A 15,832-nucleotide genomic window follows, 5' to 3' on the forward strand; every position below is an offset into this window, starting at 1 on the left:
GTGATGCATGGTGTGTTTTGAAAAGATGGCCACTGTTTAGTAATTGTAACTTTAGATATGAAGACGTTCTGACTTTTCTTGTTGTGAACACCAGGAGCTTCCCCGCTTCCAGGAGCTGATCTTTGAAGACTTTTCCCAGTTTATCCTGGTGGAAAACATCTTTGAAGAAGTGGTTCTGCACTCAGTCATGAAGGACATCATGATGGGTCAGTCTTCTAATGTGTTTTTTTCTGTTTTTGGATTTATATTATTTTATATGCAAAATAAATTTATATTGTTTTTATATTGCTCACACCAGCTACAGATTGTAATGGTATATCTTGGCTATGACTGGTCAAGAAACAGTTGTGGTAGCTCTCAAAGGAAGGAAAGTTTTCCTTATATGGTCACATTTGTTGTTTTATAAAAGGAATTGTTATACATATTTGGATATGGAAGGACACCATAGTGGTCATAGCACTGTCAGAGGTGGATAGAGTAGCCAAAAATTGTACTCAACATATTTTTGCTCAAATAAAGGTAATAAGTAACCATCCAAAAATAATTACTCAATGAGCAAAAAGTATTTGGTGCTACTTGAGTACCAAGTAACTCATCAGAACATCTGGTTTAAATGTTAAATTGAGTAATTGAGTGATTCTTCATAACGATATTCCTAATGTAAAATTTAGAAGGGCGGTGTTGTAAAACTACTCCTAAAAAGTACATTTAAAATGTAATAAAATAGCTAAAATAATAATAAATTGTCAGATTGGCATTGTTTAGAAAAAAATTTATTATTTATACTTCTAAAATAAATTCCTGTACATGTGAATATGCAAATGCATATTCAGTTGAAGACAGAGCTGTCAGATAAATTGACAAGGAACATGGCGCCAGTAAGACGAGCTGTCAGCTGAAAACATGAAACGGAATATTTTCAGGAAAGCTTATTCAACTTGGCACTCTTAAAAACATGTTGGCTGTTTTATTTTTATAAAATGCCATTTGGTTAAAAAGTTGCTAAGAAAGCCCAGGCTGTTGACTCCATACAATGGAAAGGAATAACTTTAGAACTTGGGTTCATAGCTTTTATGAAGAAATATCTTTTTACATATTTGTTAAAGCTGTCACTATGTCATGACAGTTTAGCATCAGACAGATAATCTGTGTAAAAAATCAAGTGGGAGGCCTTAAAACTTTGGAGACTGTTTTAACATGGCTTCTTGGAGAACTCATGATGTGAAAGAATAATAGGGTTCATTACATAAACTAGACATTGTTCAGAAGCTATGGTCCAAAAGTAAGAAACTCTGCCTTGTAATCTTCCGATTACAAGACGACTAGTCTACCCACTGAGCCACAGTTGCCCCAGAGATTTACAAAGCAGAAAATAGCTCTACATCTATTTTCTGTTCATGTTTATTTAGCTCAGCTTGTAGATGCTCATCCTCAACCTGTTGTTGCTTTGTTTTCTAGCTGTGAAGGAGGCAGCAGTCCAGAGGAGACACAACCTGTACAGGGACAGTATTGTCCTTAGCAACAGTGACCCCAGCCTCCATCTGTTGGGAGAAAGCCCATCCATTGACTGGGCAGAGAAGTATGGAGGAAAGCAGGAGGAAGGAGAAGAATTGGAGGAGGTTTCTGAGGGTGTTGGTGAATCCTCAGAGTCCCAGAGGATAAGAAGGGTAAAGCAGGTGGTGTCAATGATCCAAGTGGAAGGCTCCAGTGAGTTGTTCAGGGACACACCTACCATTGATGTGATCCTAGAGGAGAATGATGGAGCTGGGGAGGAGAAGGCAGATGTTGAAGCTACCACACAGACCACATCTCCAGTGCCCAAAGTGACCGAGAGCCAACCAGACTCCACCAATGGTTCAGCCTTACAGAAAGAAGAAGCTAACCCAGAAGAGCTGAATAAGGAAAAGAACCCAGTGGAGGTTGATTCAGCTGTGAAAGATGCACCAGGTAATGTAGAGAAGGAACAGGGAGAAAACCTCCACCCTGTGGTCAAAGAGGAGCCATCCCCAGACAAGCAGGAGATGCAAGAACCTTCACCATGTTCTGAGGAAATATTGTCTGATGGCACAAAAACAACTCCAAAGAATCCTTCAGACTTGTCCAATGGTTTTGATTTAGAGGTAGAGAAAGCCAACCCAAAGCATCTGTTTAAAGAAAATGCTGCATTGTCTAACTATGCTGTAGACGGTGCTTCAGATTTAAGTGAGGAGCGTAAAGAGGTTAGCAAAGCAGTGGCAGAAGAGGAAGCACTCCAGGAATCAGAGGAACGTCTACAACTCCCACCTCCTTCAGAGGAAACAGCATCTGAGGCTTCACACACAACTCTTGGGAACCCTTCAGAAATGTCCCATGCTTCAGACTTGAAGGAAGACGAGTCAAAAGCAGCTGAACCATGTGACCAAGACGTCCCACCCCAGGCTGAACTAGCTGCAGATGGGGCTTCTGTTAATATACAGGGAGAGGAAAAGAAAGAATACCACCAACCAGTGTCAGAGGAGCTGCCACATCTCAACCAGGAGGAGATGGATAAGGCAGTGCCAGTGTCAACACAACCTGAGGAAACTAGGGAATCAATTCCAGAAAACCCTGTACTCCAACATAATGACAATGACTTCCAGTCTCCCACCGCAAAGGTGGAGGAGCAGGGAGAGGTGATTTCCACATCTGTCCCTCAGCCCCCAGAGTAACTCTTTGTGGGAAAGGAGGAAAATGTAGCCGACGCAGTGCACAGAACTCGGGACTCTGTGAAAAAAAATCAATGTTAAAATAATTTCCACATGGCGCTCTCAAACTGAACCCTGCTCTGTTTCATTCCTTCTTTTAGCAGTAAAGGTCATGCTGATGCACCTCACAAGTTTTCACAGCAGCAATCACTAAGCAGCCTGTTTTCACCAAACATGTCCGAGTCAACCACTGTTTTCCCAACTTTTCATTCACCAGGAAAACCCTGAGGTTATTTTACTACACATACCACACATTTATTTTTTCTTCAACTACAAATATGAGCACAGTGGATGATAATGGTGTGACAAACAAAGACCAATTGCTTGAACACTCTTGATAAGGTACCTTTGTTGAAAAGCCTGTTCATTTAGCTTTTCAGTCTGTTTCAACAAACTGTTGTGGCTTTTAAAAATCTACAACAGTTAGTATTTTTTAATCAGTTAACCTGATGTATGCAAGTGTCTGTGTTCTTCAAGAATCAACGAGATAATGAGCTCAGACCAAGTGAGAAAAACCCAGAGTACAGTTGAATCAAACCTCTTCTATCAGTCAATAGATGACAGATTCTAGAGCGGAACAAAGATAGGTATTCAACACTATTTCTATGGGTTTCTGTCCTTCCAACCCAGTGCATATTATGTATGAAACGTTGTATGGAACAGAGAACCACCTAACTGTCACTTTTACTAATATATATATATATTTTAATCATTTCATGATTGTTTACTGATTTCTTCCTTTTCTGTTATTTATTTTTCACTCATTTTTTTTCTTTTGAGTGGAGTATATTTTATGTAGTTATCTCTTGTGTGAATCAAGTCAAACTGTTATTGAAATTAAACCATTATCCATTAAACAAAAACAGTTTTTCCTCAACCTTTTTTGGCCCCTATCCATTATACAGGTCCCTTACTGCCCCCCATCAAAGAAGATGTAGGCTACTTCCACTGAATATTATTTTATGATTAATATGATTATCATTATTCAGGGTTTCCTCCAGAAAACGTGCTAAGCTTGGTGGTAAGTGTAGTCACCCTGCGCCCTTCTGTGTTTCTGAGTTTWAAAAAATGTGAAAATTTCCTGTCAGATTCACAATACTTCAAAATAACTGTCTATTTTGTGTTGGTCTATTACATAAAATCCCCAAAAGACATAGTTGTGGTTGAAATCCTTAAAGGTTTTGCCATATAAATACTTCAACCTCTACTTCTCTTATAGGAAATGCATAAATGTTAGTGAAGCTCAGTTAGTAGTAAACAGATTTCCCTTGAGTTAATGTTGCATTCGCATTATGTGTTAACAATTCAGAAACACCAACTATAAAGTCTTAAAAAAGGCAAACATAAAAAAAAACAATTAAAATACGTATATACTTTTTGGCAGTTCAACCGTTTCATCCGTGACTTGTCACTTGTTATTTTGTTAACTGGTGAAGATGGACAGTGGTTATGGAGTTAAGGAGAATAAAAAGACACCTGGCCTCACTGTGTTCACATACTGACCATACTATGTTGTCATTTTGCTTCCAACATTTTCACCAAACAGACTCTTTAACCTGTCTTTGCTATCTGTTACCAATAGTATATATAAGCAGAAAATGCTTAGCCTGGAGGCCCGCCAGGCTTAAAATGCAGTGGGGGAAACCCTGATTAATGCGTTTTCTTGACTTGTATCATTTCTGTATTTATCATCAAAAATCCTTGAATGAAAAACACAATACTGAATTATTAGTTTGCCAAAACAAAAAGCCATGTGAATAGAAATCAAGGTAAGAAAAATGCAATTGACATCCAACTTAAAATTGATAGGCCTATCAGTAGCCATTCTGATGTTAGTTGCTAAATCTTGCACAAAATAGCCAGATAAAAGATGTACAATAATATCAGTTTAAACTTTGAACTATTTGCAAAAAAACAGTGGTCTGCAACATTACAACACGGATAGAATTGCAACTATATTAATCAACTCTTCTCTTCACTGTGTCTGTCAGGTTCTGGTGGTGCAGCTCTGTGCTGCCTTCAGGACTRTGGGACTGATATCTCATAGTCATCAACCATAAAATTTCRCCCACATGGTATTTACAAAACAGCTTTCAGTGGGATAAAAAGTTAGAGATCCCTTTAATGCCATACAAATATGGAACGAAAGCATGGATAATATTACTCAATAGACCTGTCTATTGATTTATATATTAATAGTTTTACTGTGCAGACACTACAAATAACAAAGCTGGTTCTTAATTAAATCCTAGTGAGTCAAATTGAAAGTGTCATGGAGTCATTAAAGAGCCTCATGACATTAACACTGACATGAAAAATAATATTGCAGAAATAAATACAAAATAAAATCTAATTGAAAATATATAAAATCTAATTAAAAACAAAGTGATACTTTCCTTATAATGCACTTAATGGTATGCTATTATGGTCTGTAAAATATATTTCTTCTTAGTGCCACATGTGGTCTCAACAAAACCATGGCACTTCAACAATATGATYTTATCTTTAATCTGTCTGTTTGATCTTGCCCTGTATTAATTATTGTTCGAAAGGCCTTACCATACCAATTTACTCCTCTGTATTTACTTTAGTTTCTTAGTTTATTCTTTTATTTTGTTCTTCGAGCATTTCCATTAAGTTTCTTTTGATTAATGAGCTACTTTAATAAGATGCTTAATAAAGAGATTTATTATTTGGCTTATTATTATTATAATAAACCAACAACTAAAGTTAGTTTCTGTCCTGTTAGTTTGCTTCCCGTTTGTATTGACGTTCACCATCTTCCCTCATCATGTAATTCACCTGCTGCGCAGCTTAATCATCATTCGTTTCACCTGATCTGCCCTCATATAAGCTCTTGATTTTTCACCTTTCAACGTGAATCAGTGTTCTWTCAGTACTACCTCGTCAGATAGTTAGAACACCGGTATGCAACGGCAATACCAGCACTTTTAAATCTCATTTATTACTTTATCGATGTTCTAACTGTGCTATCCCCCTGCCAGCATGCCCAGGTGGGCCCCATATGGGTAAAGGAGGGCTGACATATGGGTTTGTCCGCTGGTTCCACGGTGGCCCCACATGGGCCCTAAATGGGCAAACCCATGTGGGTCCACCACCATTTAGGGCCCATGTGGGCTGTGGCCGCCCTACATGGGCAAACCCATGTTGTATTCTATCCCATATGGGACAAACCCATATCTGGTCTGCCCTCCTTTTCCCCATATGCGGCTTACCAGGACATGCTGGCAGGGACTGTGTGCTATTCTATAAGGTAGGACGGATTAATGTTCAAACTACCACAGATAGAACACAGGTTTAACACTGAACTGATAGTGCGGTGAAGCTCGCCAAGAAGCTAACAGAAAAACTGAAGAGAAGAAAAGCTACCATAGTTACAGTTGCAGCATGTTTTAATGTTACACACCTCAGTTGTTAGCAAGTAGCTCAAAGTCTAAACTGATGTACATATAAGGGGGAAGAGAGACAGAGACTGCGGCGGCAGCGTGTCGGTTGGTCTGTGTTACCCAGAAAGCAGTTGGGCACAATATCGCAACACCAACTCCGTGAGTGAAACCATGACTGGGGCAGCCTACTATATAAAGTACTAGGAGACCACTTCTTTATTATTACACATCCACATTTGTAGAGTACGGAACAAATCRCATCCCGTATTGCGGAACAGGTGGAAACCTTAACTGTAGTGTCTATTCTATGCACCTTATAATGCGGTGCGCCTTATATATGAAAAAAGTTTTAAAATAGGCCATTCATTGAAGRTGAGCCTTATAATCCGGTGCGCCTAATAGTGCGGAAAATACGGTAATTGCAATAATATTGTAACAGTAATATCAATGGCATTAAACATCTTTATGACTCTTTTTATCAGTTGTGGGCATAAACGGCAGTTAGGGTCCATCCAACTGGCAAAATATATAATGTTAATATGCACAGAATAAATGAATTACATGTAAAATATGTAATCCAGCTAAGTGTGCATCAAAGMTGTCCTTTGCATTGTAAGATTACATATGAGTGGCAACCCTAACTGTAGCGACTATTCTATGCACCTTATAATCCGGTGTGCCTTATATATGAAAAAAGTTTTAAAATAGGCCATTCATTGAAGGTGAGCCTTATAGTGTGGAAAATACAGTATATAAGTAAATAAAATGTCAGATTTATGCATACCGGTACTTGTGTTGCTGATGATGCAGCAGAAAATTCCAGCATCTAGTTTTGTGTTCGATGCATCAGTGAGGTAAAGATGTTTKGAATCAGTTTTCTTTTTTGTGTGTGTTTCTTGCAGTCAATATGCACAAAACATATTTTACAGGATAAAAGAAAAACAACATCCAACAAAACATTTGTGCCAAAGTCATTAACCAGAAAACAAATGTCATTCACTGGGTGTGCTCATGTATCCACCTGCAAAACCTCTGGGAGTACTTTGTCGGCCTGACAGTAGAAAAGACTCTGCCAGGGTAGCGAAGGTTCTTCCACAGGTTCTCCAGTTTTTTCTTTATACTGTACACAGTGAAAATGTCCACTATGCCCACAAAGTAGCGCCACTCTAATCCATCAATCACATGAACTGCATTTTTTAAGTTTGGCAATAGTCTTTGATGATGTTTGTGAAATCCCTGTAGTTCTACAGGACACCTTGTATCTTTGGCAGGGCTGTTTATCTCCTGGGCTAGAATCTCTTCACCATCACCCTCAGCAGCTGCCTGATGCTGACCTGGCACACAGACAGCACCGTCTGGTACTTCCTCACTCCGACTCCGTAGTAAAGGAACACTGGAGGGCTCTAAGTGGGTGGGATAGTCTTCTATGTCCAGAGACCTGCAGGAAGTCAAAAGAAAGAAAACAGAGATTCTTGTTAAAATATTGTTCTAAGAAAAACACGACTTGTCCTGGTTTAGAATGACTGAGAAACACAGTAAATCTCACTAAGACAGCTCTGACCAACAAAATCAAGTCRGATTTAAGAAATGTCCAAGATTTTACTGGAATCAATCAAATAGTATAGGGGTGGTCGTAACAAACCATTTGGAAACAAGCTTTACATTAAGGAAATGCTTTTTAATTTTAAAACATAAGAATGTTTTTTTAGAACTCTCACACTCTGCAGTCAGGAAACTCCAACTTTCTCAATGTCCCATCACTATGGAGACTCCCTGCTCTGAGACACCTGAAGTCCCCCTTTTTGTGATTTTACAATCTCCTGATCATTTTCACTSMAKKTTYACATGCAACAAAGCAGCAGAATACTTGCTCAATAACTGCATTAAAATATTATTTTAGTGTTAATTATTTTAATTGGGTGAGAAAGGGATCTGTCRAAACTCAGGTATTTTGACACTAGATGTCATCATTAAAAACTAGAACAGTCACATGGATTTTTTCACATGAGACCAATAACAATCCATTAAGAGTCTGCTTCTGTTTTTCAATATTTGGCTTGGTTTTCACAAATGAATTAATATTAAGGAATTAATATTAATACCAGTTTTCATTGTGTCAGGTTTTTGACAATAGGGAAAATATTCTGCTTGGAAAGCTCTGACATAAATCAGATTTTTGAAGGAATAGTAGGTTACTTTTTCACTTTGTTGGTATTTTTCAAGAGGAAAATCTCCTGGTTGTTTGAAGACTAGGTTTTCTTGTTTTAGATTTAGATACAGTAACAATTTGGAATTTCTTGTTTCAATATAGATAATAATTTGTCCATTATTATGGACACATTTATTAGTGTTATTAGAACACTAATAAATCAAGTGTTCTGGATTTAACTCTTTAAAATAGACCTAACCATTATACTACTGCCACCATGTTCCACAAGCTCTGTTTGCCCCAATCTTCCAAATCCTTCAGTGTCTTTTGTTGGGGATGCTCATATCATTTTGTTTACTGCAGATGTGACTTTTTCTTTCTCAGAATAATTTATTGTCTCCTGGCTTTTATTGTCAACCTGGAGAGGCAATTTCTGGGTCTATGGAAGAAATGTATATKTTTTGAATGCTTAAATGATTCAAAACTTTAAGAACCTACTTTGTGGTACGAATGACAAGGTCAGCGAAAGAATGCTTGCCCTTCAGCTCATCTTGATGCAAAGGTTGCTGGGCCAGCAGGAGACTGTAGTCCAGCACATTAAGATCTTGGAGAAAAGCTGTGTCTGCTTTCACTTGTCTCTCAAACCAGGATTTTTCTGGACCTACAAAAACCACAATAAATTTCAACTTTACATGTTTCCATTCCAACTCACCAACAATACTCCATATTCAAAAGATGTCAAGGCCAAAATTAGGACATATTTTAAAAAAAGAAAAGGGGTAAAGGTATTATGTATTATGGTACATTTTGCCATCTTATAGTTCAGACTAGGGCTGCACAGTGGTGCAGTTGGTAGAGCTGTTGCCTTGCAGCAAGAAGGTTCTGGGTTTGATTCCCGGCCCCTTTAAGTTTTGCTCTCTGAGCAAAACTTAAAGAAGGAGCATCTTTCTGCATGGAGTTTGCATGTTCTCCCTGTGCATGGTGGGTTTTCTCCGGGTACTCCGGTTTCCTCCCACAGTCCAAAAACATGACTGTTAGGTTAATTGGCCTCTCCAAATTGCCCCTAGGTGTGAGTGTGTGTGTGCATGGTTGTTTGTCCTGTGTGTCTCTGTGTTGCCCTGCGACAGACTGGCGACCTGTCCAGGGTGACCCCTGCCTCTCGCCCGGAACATTAGCTGGAGATAGGCACCAGCAACCCTCCCGACCCCACTGAGGGACAAGGGTGTCAAGAAAATGGATGGATGAATAGTTCAAACTAATTACTATGAAACTATGCAGTATATAGAYATAATTTAAACAAAATTTGACTTTGTAATTTGACACTTTGAAATTGGTCTCTGTCTCTTTAAGAAGCTCCTGTTCTTTCCGACACTCAGTCTTAAGCACCCCCGCTGCAGCTAATTCAATGAATTAGAATGTTAAGTATGGATATATATATTGACTTGTTTTAGAGTGAAAAGGAAAAATATGGGATGAACCTCAGGACCACTTGATTACCAGCACAACCAATTAATCTACATCAGTGTTTCTCAATCATGTTTTAGGCGTTTCAATTCTGTCGCACCTGATTTAAATAAGTGGGTGATTATTAGGCTTCTGTAGCACTTGATGAGTGCAGAGGAGGTCATGCAATCTATAGAATCAGGTGTTCTGGAATAGAGATACATCTAATACACACAGGCCGGGGGGTAATTGAGAAACTGATATCACATACACACTGACATGCTATAAATGCAGATGTCCAGGACTCTTTACATTTTCCAGTCATAATAGCAGAATGTGTCTGAGTGTGAGCAGCCATTTGCCATGACCAACTGGGGCTTTGAGGATGATTTTGTGAGGTATTTAAATGAACGTATCAGGGCAGGTCTAAATGTAATCCCAGCACAGAAAGCTCAATATCATGAGCTTAATATTGTTCAATATTCAAACATATTGAKTCATGTTTGAATGATGAACACAAAGATAAAGTCTATCCCTCACTGGGCTGTTAAACAATGTCCCTGTCAGCTGACACATGACATGGCTGCAGAAAGGTGTGGCGTACAGATCACTCACCCAGCACAATGCTCTGTTCTTTGAAGTTATTGTCCTTCAGCACCTTTACGACTTGTTTGCCTCCTGTCTCAGGGTCAGTCCATCTACCCACCTCACAGCCTTTTATGTCATATCTTTAAAATCAAAATGTCCATGATAGCATTCATCAACACACCAAGACATAGTCAGCCATAGCTACAGGGAGTACCTGTTGTTGATTCTCTCATCAGGATAAAACACACTCTGCATCACAATGAAGTACTTCTGGAAAACACAACAAACAGCATAGCACTCTGAGTACTGCAGTGGTTCAGTGGATCCACAGATAATTCATTGAAAATACCTTCAGTTGGTTTGGAATAACAATCTTGTAGACTCCTGTGGAGGGGTGGGAGGAAAGAAATAAGGATTATCTCCATAAATCAGTTACAGTTGGGGCTTAAATAGAAGATTATTGGCTTCATTTTCTATTAGTAAGATGGCTTTGTTTAATAAAAAAACAATGTTATAATGAAACACTCTGACTTTAGCCACTTTTAGACTATCTAGGTGATTTTTTTTCATACAATGTTAACTACACAAACAAGACAGGAWTCTTCTTTTCCTTTCATCTTTTCCCTTTSGGGTCGCCACAGCGAGTCATCTGTCTCCATCTAACCCTATCTTACACATCTTCTTCTCTCACACCAACTACCTTCATGTCCTCTTTCACTCCATTCATAAATCTCCTCCTTGGTCTTCCTCTAGACCTGCCTAGCAGATGAACAAGTCAGGATTATTGTATGGAAATCTGGTTGGATTAGAATAAATKGATTTCATCCATTCTGCTTTGGTTTGGGGGAGCAGATTTAATTTCTAGGAATAGGAAGACAGTCTCCCAAAACAATAAAAATCAAAGATCCAAACACAGAACACTGAGTTGAATCATTCAGATACTGTAGAAACGTGAAAGTAGATGAAACATTAATGGTTTACAACTGAAAACATGGTGTAATAGAAAAATCCTTCATGACTCTAAGAGCATTAGTTAAAGCAAACAAATGTTTAAACCCTGTTGCCAGGGCAAACAAGCCACCATTATTTAAACAGAGTGTTTCTTCTTCTAGTTTCTGTGAAAGAAGTCTTTGACATTCATGGCACTATCTCAACAATTTGAGCAGTGACAAGAGAAGCTGACTTATTCTGCCCTATAGAATGATTTGGGAGATATCTCTGGGTTTCTCTCCCATTGTTAGATAGACGAATGAACGAAACATGTCCTCAAAAACATTGAAGAAGTGGATTAAAATAGTATTTAATGAGGTTCCTACCTAGAAAGCGCACTAGCAGTGAATGAGGGTATTTCTCCAAGTGATCCATGTAGCGTCGCAGGTTGGAAAGGAGAAACCTAACTTCTCGCTTGCTCTGGGTTTTCAGAAAAAACCTTTTGTCATATCTACGAACAAGATATTGCACATAGACGAATACCAGCGTTTATGCACAAAAACTTTCTTGGATGAAATGACAATTTTGCAGTCAAATAATAAATTTTAAAAAATCTCCATGTATTTATGTGCTCTGCTCACGTGAGAAAGAAATCTGCCTTGCTTTTGGAGTTGCTGATAAACTGAAGGTAGTTGGCTCTGGGRCAGAGAGAATTCATAAATTCCTGCTCACTGATGTCCAGGGAATGTCTCAGTGTAGCAAACACTGGTGCTGCAAATGTATGCATCTCAAACCCCTGGGTGGAAAAACATAAAAAGAAATTCTGATGAATGTGTTCATGTTTCTTTTATTCTGCTTATGATCTTCAGAAGCAAAATCATACAGAATGCTGTAGGTGGGAATGACCTCCTACCTCAAGGAGTTGAGTACCCTTTGTCTTGAAATGCTCATCTGTGAGGGAGTTCTGTGCAATAAGAGTAAATGTTTATTATTAACTTCATTAGACTGGCAATCCAGCAACATTTCCAACTTTTCTTCCTACCTGGCTTTCTGTGTTAGATGTGGCCTGAATGCAGGCTTGCATGCCTTCCTTCATCATGGAAGTCAGAGAGTAAAATTCATGTCCAGTGTTGATTTCAAAAACCCCCACCATCCTCCATCTCTGTGTCAGCTGCCACCAGCGTGCTCGCCTGGCAGCTCTGGTTCTGCCGGCAGAGCTTTTCCCTGCCATCTGTAACAGCATGCACACATTGTTATGAAAATATATGTGAGGGGAGCTAAGTAATTATAATAAATACAGTATGGCAAATTTTCATATTCATTCATTTAATTTTATGGGAATATTCTCAGAAAAGAATGATTAAAAACATATTTCTCTATAACTTGAAAAATGTTGCCCTGCGACAGACTGGCGACCTGTCCAGGGTGACCTCGCCTCTCGCCCAGAACGTTAGCTGGAGATAGACACCAGCAACCCTCCTGACCCCACTAAGAGGATGGATGGATGGATGGATGGATGGATGGATGGATGGATGGATGGATGGATGGATGGATGGATGGATGGATGGAGTTTTGTTTTTATTTCCAGTTGCCCCTGGAGAGTTAAGTTGATATGAAAAGACCCTCAGATCATAGAAAACTAATTGTGATATTGATAGCTCGGAACAAGCTATCAATGAGTTGTCAGGGTTTAAATCAGCCTAATTCTAGAAAGCAGAGCTCTGATTTCACTTGTGCTCTCAGTTAACAAGTAGTGCTTAGTTTGCACTTACATTACTTCTTTGTCCAGTTTTTATTTGTTGTATTAATACTTATTTAAGGTTACATTCTTTTGTTTACCTCAGTGATATGTAGATAATGGTTCAAATGAAATGTTATATTTCTACCTATTATCTTTACTAGGCTGTGTTGGGAATAAGTAATTCTGTGTTTTCCTCTATCTCTTTCAGCTGTTTGCATCCTACAAGCCGGTGACGTGCGATGGCCATCATGGAAAAATAATATATAMAATCATTTATATTGCTATTTTCATGTACTATAAAGTATCTATTTTTTACTTAGCTTAAYCAATTCTGATTAGTTTTTCTTCCAAATCGCTGGATTTTCGCAWTTTCCCATTCAAATCCTCAGAAGCGAAGCCGGTGAGGCAGCAGCGAGCTGAGCCTCACCGATTGCGCAACCTMTCGCTAAMTGCACTGGCTGCCATTATATGACAGCATGTTCGTCCTGTCTGTGCGCCGGCAATAAAATGGCTAAGAAACATTTAATATATGGACTGATTTTCCATAATTTCGCTTATGTATATAAAGTACAGTGTCTTATGTCATTAACTGTGTGTGTATCGTGTTTTGTGTGCGGAGGAGCGATAAGAAACGGCAGAGAACAGACTCGAGGTGTCTCACCGCTGGGGGCGCTCATGTTCCCAGATATGGTGACTGCACAACTGCAGAGTAAACACAGTGAGCTAGCCATGGAGCTAGCCACACAGTAAATAAGTAAAGTACAGCGATATATTTGTTTTCTTCTCTCTTCCGACGTCAACATGAAAGACTACATTTCTACACTTTAACAGTTTTCTAAAGTGGATTTTCAATTGAAGCAGGAGATAATAACTAAATGAAGACCAACACCGGAGCTGAACGTTTTACTTCCAGACAGTTTGATGATTCTCAAACGGAGTAGAAAAGACATGCAGAGGATAAACTTGGCTTTGGATGAACTGATATTTTTGTGCAGAATTAGCGGCGCATGGATTTCATTGATACGTAAAGGTAAGACGGCAATAAGATGTTTTTGTTTAGTTTTTTAATTAAATGTGCGTTTTGTGGGCTACAGTTAATGTTTAAATAATTAAAGTAGAAGCTAATCTACCACAGCAATTATTTATTAATAAAACATTAAGCCTAAAACGTACTACAACAACAAACTAAATGTTCTGTATTGTGTGCAAAATTCTTGAATGTTCTTTGGTGTTAAATCCTAAAACATGAAGTGGCATTGTTGTCAGTTGCTATGGCAACGAGTCTGCTTAGCTTGGCGAATACAGATCACTGCTGTGGATCATAGCACGAAATTAATACCTACATTTTTAAGTTTCACTGAGTTAACACGGCTATGGATGACATGTAAAAGATTAGTCTTTTTGCCCCCCAGCGTTGTACGCATGCGCGAAATTTCCGTAGGTCCAACAACATGGATGGTGTCTAAGTCATACGTCAGAGCCTCACCAGCAATGAACCTCACCGCACGTCACTGATACACGCGCACACATAGTGCACACAAGCAGAGCTAAGGTTAAAGGAAATGACACGCTAGGARAHGCCCTCTTTAKGGCTTAGCTTAGGCTAACAAAAGGAAATAGAAACTGTTTGGTGCCATTTTGCTGTAGTCTCCTTTAAGAAGAATATGAAAAATGGACCTACGCTGCATTTTAGTCTTAATAAATGGAACTCTTGAATTCAACTGACTGACTCTTCTTGAACCTCATACATTAAGAACCTAAATGGAGAAAAGATAATTCTCCACAGCTGCTTATACTTGTCATTGTATAAAATAAAAGGATATTTCTATATCTCTTTTCTAAGTCCTCAGGTTRTCTGACATGTGATAACCAATGAGACTGGTTGAGTGCTTGACATCAAATTTATTTAAAGAGAACAAAAAGCAGTGCAGCCTGAGAAATGGATCTGGAGCCATAAAAGGGAACACAGAACAGGTAAGACAGGAAGGAACCAGTCTTATAGTGGAGATTATTTCTTTCAAATATTAAATTCAACTGTTGCACCAGTTACACAACACTGTCTATTCAACACCTAACAGCTACGCCATTCATTATTATTTGAAGATCCAGGGCTGTGGTTTACTGGAAGACGGAGGCAGGACACCTCCCCAATCAGCTGAAGGAGAGTTGACAGAAACAAAGATAAGGACAGAAACTTAGAAAGTAAATTTAGAGGAAATACTTCCTGATAGTTTTTTTGTGTGTGGATAGTTTTTTTTTGTATGTTAGCTGGAGAAAACATTTCAGTTCAAAGAAAGACTGAACAAACTAAAATTTTTAACTCTGAAAGCAAAACTGGTATGAATCATTCCATAGCYTAAAGAGCAGACTCATCAGTACACAAAGACATGATTTATCTTGATCCTAACTGAGGATAAACCMTGGATTTAATGGATTCTTGCAGATCCTACCTGGGATTCCTGCTTTGACTCTTTGCTAAAACACACCAGTTGAACAGCTAAAGTGTACCAGCGTCATGCTTCCAGATGTRTCTTGTCTCTGTGAAAAGGACATTTACTCATTCCATTCTACTCAGATGAGCCCTGCAGGGTGTGTCCCATTCAAAATGCAAGGTGTGTGTACAAGGAAGGAAAGAGAAAACTAGTTCTTCAAGCTATTGAAGAAGTAGGGGGGGTTAATCATAGCTGTGGACACTGTTGGCATTCACTAAAGCAGGAAAATATTGAGAACATTAATATTGAAAATATTGAGAGTTTTGATGAGAATTAAAGGAAGGAATCATATTTCTAAATCACTTTGCACGTGTATGTAAAACCGTATATTTACACCGGAGGGTGTGCTCCAATTACAG

At 38.7% G+C, this 15,832-nt stretch overlaps 4 protein-coding genes across 4 annotated transcripts in view; 2 read left to right on the forward strand and 2 right to left on the reverse strand.

Annotated features, from left to right (window-relative positions):
• The window catches only part of LOC103469623 (niban-like protein 1), a 45,180-nt gene extending 41,748 nt beyond the window's left edge, over positions 1-3,432 (forward strand). The window contains exons 13-14 of the mRNA XM_008417415.2: positions 95-206; positions 1,459-3,432. Of these exons, the coding sequence (XP_008415637.1) occupies positions 95-206; positions 1,459-2,687 (1,341 nt within the window). The 3' untranslated portion in view covers positions 2,688-3,432. The remainder of the gene's footprint in view (positions 1-94; positions 207-1,458) is intronic.
• The window catches only part of zbtb26 (zinc finger and BTB domain containing 26), a 1,115,122-nt gene that overhangs the window by 282,647 nt on the left and 816,643 nt on the right, over positions 1-15,832 (reverse strand). The gene's annotated exons all lie outside the window — the stretch shown is intronic.
• LOC103469625 (phosphatidylinositol 4-phosphate 5-kinase-like protein 1) lies at positions 6,830-15,590 on the reverse strand. The gene is made up of 10 exons (XM_008417417.1): positions 15,432-15,590; positions 12,283-12,471; positions 12,154-12,204; positions 11,882-12,036; positions 11,627-11,751; positions 10,660-10,694; positions 10,525-10,580; positions 10,338-10,450; positions 8,778-8,940; positions 6,830-7,568 (listed from the first exon to the last, which is right to left on the reverse strand). Exons 2-10 carry the CDS (start codon positions 12,469-12,471, stop codon positions 7,127-7,129), a joined length of 1,329 nt encoding a protein of 442 aa, XP_008415639.1. The 5' UTR covers positions 15,432-15,590; the 3' UTR covers positions 6,830-7,126.
• LOC103469624 (C-X-C motif chemokine 11-like) overlaps positions 13,970-15,832 on the forward strand; it is a 7,724-nt gene continuing 5,861 nt past the window's right edge. Inside the window, exons 1-2 of the mRNA XM_008417416.1 lie at positions 13,970-14,011; positions 14,825-14,955. The gene's annotated coding sequence lies outside the window, so the exon portion shown is untranslated. The remainder of the gene's footprint in view (positions 14,012-14,824; positions 14,956-15,832) is intronic.

This window comes from Poecilia reticulata, linkage group LG9, assembly GCF_000633615.1.
Source record: "Poecilia reticulata strain Guanapo linkage group LG9, Guppy_female_1.0+MT, whole genome shotgun sequence".
NCBI lineage: Eukaryota > Metazoa > Chordata > Actinopteri > Cyprinodontiformes > Poeciliidae > Poecilia > Poecilia reticulata.